The 8159-nt window shown below is 34.7% G+C and overlaps 1 protein-coding gene across 8 annotated transcripts in view; it reads right to left on the reverse strand.

Annotated features, from left to right (window-relative positions):
- Positions 1–282: 282 nt before the first annotated feature.
- Positions 283–8159, reverse strand: part of USP25 (ubiquitin specific peptidase 25) — a 154706-nt gene continuing 146829 nt past the window's right edge. For 7 of the 8 annotated variants that reach the window (XM_027768690.1, XM_027768688.1, XM_014584577.2 and 4 more), the window contains 2 exons: positions 3218–3413; positions 2734–2906 (listed from right to left, as the gene is read on the reverse strand). In XM_027768690.1, coding sequence (XP_027624491.1) covers positions 2734–2906; positions 3218–3413 — 369 coding nt within the window. Of the gene's footprint in view, positions 2907–3217; positions 3414–8159 lie in introns of all 8 variants that reach the window. The other variant, XM_027768684.1, reaches the window with a different exon arrangement.

The raw sequence follows: 8159 nt of genomic DNA on the forward strand, positions 1-8159 counted from the left end.
GGACTGCAGAGTGGCATTCGCCCCAGGAGGCGATTGCTAACTTTTTGTCTCTCTGTTTCTCTAGCGATTGCACATGCCCTATAGCAAAAATCTCTTTCTATATAAAAAATCAAACAAACTTCTGGGGAACCTAATACAAGAGCACTTCCACCTTATTTTTAATCAAATATAAAACTAAGCAAAACAAAACAAAAACTGTCATCACTTTCTTGGAATTGCAAGTAAAGGAAATACAGAAAAGCTTCAGTGAATGGAAATAAAACAGCATCAATTTAAGGTGCATAAAATACTACCAATAGTTTTATTTAGTGCAGAGATTTTCAAGCTTTAGCAGACATCAGAATCATCTGAAGGACTTATTAAAACACAAACTTCTTAAAGAGTTTCCAAATCAGTAGTTCTGAGTAGGGGCTCAGGAACTTTCAGTTTCAACATGTGCCCAGATGCTAACTGAGCTGCTAGTCTGGATACCACACTTTGAGAATTACTTATTTAGTGTATGGTTATTACTGTATTTTGATGAATATGGAAAGTACAGGCAACTATAAGTTTGTTGATGGCTATTAGTCTTCCCAAACCACGGGGGAAAAAGTCTCTAAAGTATCTTTCTGAATTGTACCCTAAATTATTTCAATTATAACTTTCTGGGGGATGGGAAGAGAGTAATACAGTGACCAAAATGAGAGTCATTTAAATCAAAGTGACACATGGCACAGACAACGGTCTATCAGGTTTTAGGTTCTTAAATTACTACCTGTGGATTATATTTGACCCAGTGAATTTTGTAAAAAAATTTTCACTGACCTAAATCCCAAGACTAGATTAAAAGCCAATATATTCGGTCATCAGGAAGGTAATGACACATTTTTCTATGCAAAAATGTGTCATGACTTTCCCAACAACCCAAGAAAAGCAAGTCGTTTCTCTAAGTCTCGTAAAAGGACAGGTGTGACTTACTTAAATAAGTTTCATATTCATTACTAAAAATTTTAAGCTGGCTTTTAGGTAGAAAGTAGAAATAATAATACTACTTACCATTAATACAAGAGTCACATGAGTCTCTGGATAGGCCTTTTGAAGGAGTAATTTCCATAGGGAATTTGAAAACTTTGTGTCTCAATTTTATCATAAATAACAAAAACTCCTTTGTTGTTACGGTAGAATATCATAAGATATGGAAGACAGTTTACAAAAGCTATGATAATACATATGAATTTTCTAATACTTAATAGAACTAAAAAACAAATGCATAATTCTACTCAGTAGAAAACAAAATCTAAACTCAAACACATTCAGATAGCTACAACATAGAAAATCTGACTTTAAAAGAGGAACAGTACCAATTCCTGGTCATTAGTAACATAATAGTACATGGATATCTTTATAAAGAACATTATATAATAGCTTAATATTATTTTCTTTCTCCTCCATCCAAATCTTTTGTGAGGCACTTATAAAAAGCACTAGTTTTGGCGACGCTATAACAAACATACACATGATAATGATATATTTTACTATGCTAACAAAGTATCATTTATAAAGAATTTTTATAAATTCAAAAATAGGTTGTTGGTAACATGATTACCTTTAAAGCATTGACTTTGATTTTCATTCACAATATTACTCCATTAATCTTAAACAGTAATTTCATAGACAAATAGTGCTATAGCTTATTCCTTTTTGAAGTAGGGGTAAGTAAAAGCAGTTAAAATACTTGTAACTTCTGGTTAAACAATTAACAATTTTGTTTCACAGCATTGATTAGTAGAGAACATTTTTGATTAAAGTGGTATACAATTTACAAAAATATAATGATTATATAATGCAAAACAACTTCTTCCATTATAAAGAAAAAATATATATAGATATATGTGTACGTATGTGTGTGTATATGTATGCGTATATGTACATATTTCAAAGTTTCACATTTAAATAGCCCTTATTCAAGTACGTTTTATCAGGTTTCTCTCAAAATAACCACCTTATTATATTATTTGTAAATACATTAAAAAAAGATGAAGCTAAGAAAAGATTAAAAGTTTCAGTGTAATTGACTTAAAAAATCAGTCACTTACTTCAGTGAAAACCTGATTCAAAACAGGTTTAGGTGCCATACTAACTTCAAGAACTTTGTATAAAATATAGATATATTTAGGTGTCAAAATTTAGTAAATTTCCAATGTGTTACCATTAGAGAAAATTAAAAGACTGTATTAATCTATTCATCACTCAATCAGACAAAATGCATTTATATAACTAAAATAATACACTAATATACAATATACCTGCTTACAAACACATAGGTAGCCATAAATAAAACTTTATTCTTTAATTTCATTTACAAGCTACCAAATATTATGTATCATACACAGTGCTGAACACTTAAATGGCTGTAGTCATGGAAGGCTCCAGACTGAATGGAAAGCTGCTGATAAAAAGCAAAGTAATACTGTAACAGAAAAAGGGCAAAAGCATAGTTTTGCCATAAGGAAATCAATCAGATTTGTTATTACATATCACTTCTGGTTAAAACAGAGTCTGAGCGCCATGCGATTCTCAGCTTTATTGTTTGTAGTCTGGCTAAAGTTTGTATAGTCATTTTGTCTTCTGCAGTTATTAAAATAAAAAAAAAGTTAAAAACTATAGCAGCAACAAGCAAACCCTGTGACAGGAAGGCAAGGGTTAAGAACTAAAAAAAGTTTATACAGTGTGTTTAGGGAAAGTGTGTGCAGTTTATCTTCCATCAGCAGGCGTTCGACTGAGGGACAACATGATTCGGGCAAATCGCTCACAGAGTTCAAGTGTGGAGTACGATGGTAACTTCGGTGGCTCATGGAAACCTTTAATCTCCGTAGAACAATCGAGCAGTTTGGGCAGAAAATCTGTGAGCTTTTCTTGAAGGCTTGCTGTAAAATATAAAAAATTAGATGTAATTAAAGAAAGAAAGGAATTATAAGAAGTCATCCTCAACATGACTTGTTAACCTGCAGTGGTCAACTGGTGTTTCTTTTAAAAGTATATCAAGTAACTGCCATTATTTGTGATGAGATGAAAATATCAATAGCAACAGCAATGTGCACAAGTTAGTTTGAAGGAAAGCAATGATATAAATGTCAATATTTTATGGAATAAAAAGTGGTGAACAGTAGACATCATCTAATTGTAACTCATTTTAATCCCAACAACTCAGGTGCTCAGTAACATTGATTATGCTTACATTCCATTTCTTGTCCAAGATAGGAACACCATCGATTTCTCATATCTTCCACAGCAAGTATATCTTTCTCTTCCATTTCGTCCACCAGTAATAAGGGCAAAAACGGTACAATAAATTCATTCATGATAATCAGTCCATTGTTTACTTCTCGATCCTCTCCAGATTCAAATAGTTCAGCAGCTTGCTCATTTAATTTCTTAATGGAATGAGAAAAACAAACAGGTTTTGTTTCCCCCCTTGTTTTTTTAAGAGAGAGACTTTTGCTATAATGCATATGCACTCGCCAAAGACACAGAGACAGAAAGCAAGAAATCACCCCCCAGGGTGGATGGCCATACCCCAATTCCTTCTCTTCCATTCTCCTCTCAGAATCTTGGACACTCATACATACACACCCGGCGTGAATTTTAAGTCGCCAGGTCTGACCCTCGAATTGCAGTTGACTATGTGGGAGTCCAGTGTAACCATTAAGCCATCTGCTTGGTCCCCCGTTTCCTTTTCTAGTTAAATAAAATAGTAGCTGTTAATATTTAAGACAATGCAATGGCATGTCCCCAAACAGCATTAGAACAAGTGGCAAGTCAGGAATAATAATCCCAACCTACTCTAGTACTGATATCTCTTAGCAGAAGCTATGTGTATAATCACAACAGAAACACAGGAACAGGAAAGTAAAAAGCAGTAGGGAAGATACTGTTGCTGTGTTTTAAAGTTCACGTTCAGTTTATATTACTTCAGTCATCACTATAGGAGTCATTCTTATTCTCCAGAGATTAACCTCCCCCAATTCTAAAACTCTATAAGCACTTGAAATATTTTTAAAATGAAGAAATTCAATTTCTTAATTGCCACAGGGTGTGTATTCTTACCAGAAAGAGGGAGGTGGGGGGAGAGAGAGAGAGACAGAGAGACAGAAAGTGTCCTCCCCTGCCCAAGGTCACTCTGCAAACCTTTCTCCTCCACTCCTCTGTCATGCTGAGATTTGGGGCACACATGCACATGCACCTCTTTCAAGACACTTGGGCCAAGATTCAAACTATGATCAGCCATGTTGGTATTTGGCTTACTTAACAACTAGGCTATGGAGGCAGCCTCAGATTTCATATTAATTTTTACTAATTCTTGGGCCAGCAGTTGGTGTGGTGGTTAAGGTGCTGGACTCCTACATGGCCGACCACAGTTCAAGTCCCAGGCCCGGTAACTTGCTTTCTAATTTTCCCCCTCTCTCTTTCTTTTCTCTGCCTGTTTCTGGTTAGTGTGCTTATCCTGGAACAAATGAAAAAATAATAATGATGATAAATAAAATTAAATAGATTATTATTTTAAAATATTCTCCTTCTTCTCCATAAATGTCAACTGAACATAGTATTCTATTTCTTGATATGAAAATACAAAGACGCTCAATTCACTTTTATACCTTTAACTAATTCTTACTTAGTGTGCAACATGTGCCAAAATCTGTTTTAGGTGTAGGGATGCTCAACTGCTTAATACAAAAAACTCTCACGTAGCTTACAATGAGGTACCAAGATAGGCAAACTTTTCTGTAAATGGCCAGACAGGCAATATTTTAAATATTAAAGGCTACATAGTTTCTGTTTTTCACCCAACTCTGCCACTATAGCATAAAGTCAGCCATGTTACTGAATAGGCACAGCTGTGTCTTAATAAAACTTTATGAAAATAAGAGTTAGGCTGGAGCATAAGCTATAGCTAATTTATTAACTAGTAAAATGAAGAAATCTAAAAGATAATATAGATAAAGAGACAGAGAATATAGATTTAATAACTATAATACTTAATTAATATATAAATTCATGTTTATAGCAGGATAAATGCAATTTTGAAAGCTGGATTTCAAAAATAAAAATTATATTTACATTATGTCATTTTTCAGCAAATTTATGTTATGCTTGGAAGAGACCTGTGCTTAAAGTCCAACTCAGGCACTAACAAATTTTCTAATCTTTAATAAATTGGGTGAATTTCTTAGCTTCAGCTTCTTTCTATGAAAAATGGGATACTATTATTTTAAGTAATGGTTCAGTCCTATATTTTTGGTAATATATATTCAAAGAGATATTACCACTGTTCTGAAAATTAAGGCATGTTTTAATGTTAAGTTCAATGAATCAAATAATATCCTAAAAATATCTTAAGTACAATATGTTCCAAATTGGATCTTGTTAATCCTCTTAAAATCCCCCAATACTAAACACACAACTAGAAAACAGGTAGCTAAGACTCTTCATTTCCTTCTTTCTGCTTATTGAATAGCTACCACATCCCTTGATTTCATTTTTTGCATTATCTGCTCTATCCTCTTCATACTCACTGTATTTCTGCATTATTCGAGGCCCTCTGCTTCCCCTATCTTTCCCTTTTGAGGTTCTTGCCTTCAATCTCCACTCTTTTTTGTTCTATCTTCTAGTAAATTACTGCTAGAATTAGCTTTTGAAAGCAAACTGCATCATGCCAAATCCTATCAGACTTACAGGGTGTACAAACTCATTCGAATGGTGTATACATTTCTTCATATTCTGACATCAGTAAGTATTGTGACCATCAGTATTTCCATGTAACCCTGCTCTATAGTATAGCCACCCTAATACCCTAACTTATCTTCATTTTCCATCCTATACCGCATATATATATATATATATATATGTACATACACACATACACACATACACACATACACACACACACACATATATACACACACACACACACACGCACACACATTTATACACATGGTATGTGTTTGTGTATACATATACACATATACATACACACACATATATACATTTATGTATATTTTCTAGGTTTTCCATAGGGTACATGAGAGAGACAGAAGTAGGGGAAATGAGAAATTACTGCCCTGCCCCCCCCGCACCCCCAAGGGAGATAGCCATACCACAGTCCTTTCTCTGCCCTTTTTTTCTTGAGATTTTGAGCATGCACACACACGTGTTCAGCATGATTTTCAAGCTGCCAGTTTCAGGACTCGAACCATGATTTCCCATGTGAGAATCCAGTGCCTTAACCTCCACATCATGTGCTGGCCCCTCTGTCATATATTTTTAAGTCTTTTCATATCATTTTCCCTTGGCTAGAATGCTTTTCACCCTTCTCTACTTCTCTATGATGAATGAACTGCTATAATAATAATTCATCAAGATGCGGATTAGTATTTGTTTTATTTCTTAATGCTCTTCCTCTTAAGAATTCCATGCATATCATTTTGCATATTTCTCGTAACAGCATTAAGTTTAGATCATAAAAATGATTTGTATCTGCCTCTCATGAGACCTGAGTTTCTTTCTTCCATGAGTGAGAGCAAGTGAGCAAGAGAGAGACCTCCTCTTGCCACAACCCTTTAGCCTCAGCCAGCCCCAGACCATGGGCAAATGCATAACCCAGAGTGCTCAGGAGGTCTCTGGACAGGAACCCAGAACCCTCTCATGTGAGCCAGCCTCACAGAGCACTGCACTACTGCTACGCCTCCATCTACCCACAGATCAAGCAGAAGACAGGAAATGCGTCTTATTCATCTTCGTATTCCTGACACTCAGTAAACATATAATATTTAAAAACCTGAAAAGAAAACCAAAATCATGCTCATGAGGTTTCACTGAAATTCCTATGTAGAACAAACAACTGTGTGGCCAATTTATTACCAAAATTGCAAGAGAAATGTTCTACTATTTTTTAAATGTTTTAGAGCAATAATCAAGTTGTGGTTGTATTAATATGTTTCAAATCAGCTTTGCTAAAATAGTTCCATACTCCAAGGCCAGCAGATGGTGTAATGGTCATGTCACTGGACTTCCAAGTAGTCAACTATGGTTTGAGTTCAGACTTGATGGCTTAAAACTCATACCAGGTCCATGTGCATGCATGCCCAAAATTCCAAGAGAAAAAGGGATTGCAGCATGGCCATCCTCTCTGGGAGGTGGGGGAGTGGGGGGTGATTTCTCACTCTCTTTCTGTCTCTCTGTCTCTCCAGCAAGCACAAGTGCACATGCCCTATAACAAAATTCTCTAAAAAAAAAAATCCATAACCCAAGAAGTCAATGTATTTAAGCTATATATAAAACTTGCTAACATTTATATATATGTATACATATTTGATTTTATATATACACACACACATATAAAATTATACAAAACCTTGAATTTTTTGGGGGGAGAGGGCAAGTCTACTCATCAAAGAAAGACAAAGTGATAGAGGAGACCCTTTCATGAGAAATGTTCACAATCCCTTGTCTTCCATCTCTCTTTTGGGATTCTGACTATGTAAGCACACACACTCAGTGTGTTTCTCAAACTTCTAGGTCAAAGACTACAAAATGTGATGTTGGCCATGTGGGATCAGCCTGCCTTAACCACCAGGTCAAAGGGTAGGCCCAAAATATTACATTCTTAAAGCTGAAACAGATATAATTCAGGTGCACCTTCTCAGGGGTAGATTTAAAAACTTTTGAAACTGGTCAAATTAAGAACACCATTCCTAATAGATATAAATGATCAAGAATCTACATTTTAAAATTTAAATTTCAAGTGCAGTAAAATCAGCTGAGAAGAAAATAGTGAGATCATGACCTTCTGATATTCTTATTAAAAAATTTTAGAAGAAATACTGTGCACTGAAATCGTGTACACTATGTTGTTTCACTGAAAGAAAACATTTGATCAGAGAATCATATAAGGTTTTTCTAAGGAACACTTAAGTCATGTAACAAGCCTATATAGATTAAAAACAAAAACAACTCTTCGAATATCTGTCTCTACAAATATTTTTTAAAAGAAAAAAATTACAATTTAGAAGTTCAAAATATAGCGTGATTTTTTTTTTTTTTTTTTTTTTTTTTTTTTTTTGAGAGATTTTCACTGTAGGGCGCGTGCGCTCGCCAGACAGACAGAGAGAGACATAGAGACA

The sequence above is a fragment of the Tupaia chinensis genome, unplaced genomic scaffold (assembly GCF_000334495.1).
Source record: "Tupaia chinensis unplaced genomic scaffold, TupChi_1.0 Scaffold147185_1, whole genome shotgun sequence".
NCBI classification, from domain to species: Eukaryota; Metazoa; Chordata; class Mammalia; order Scandentia; family Tupaiidae; genus Tupaia; species Tupaia belangeri.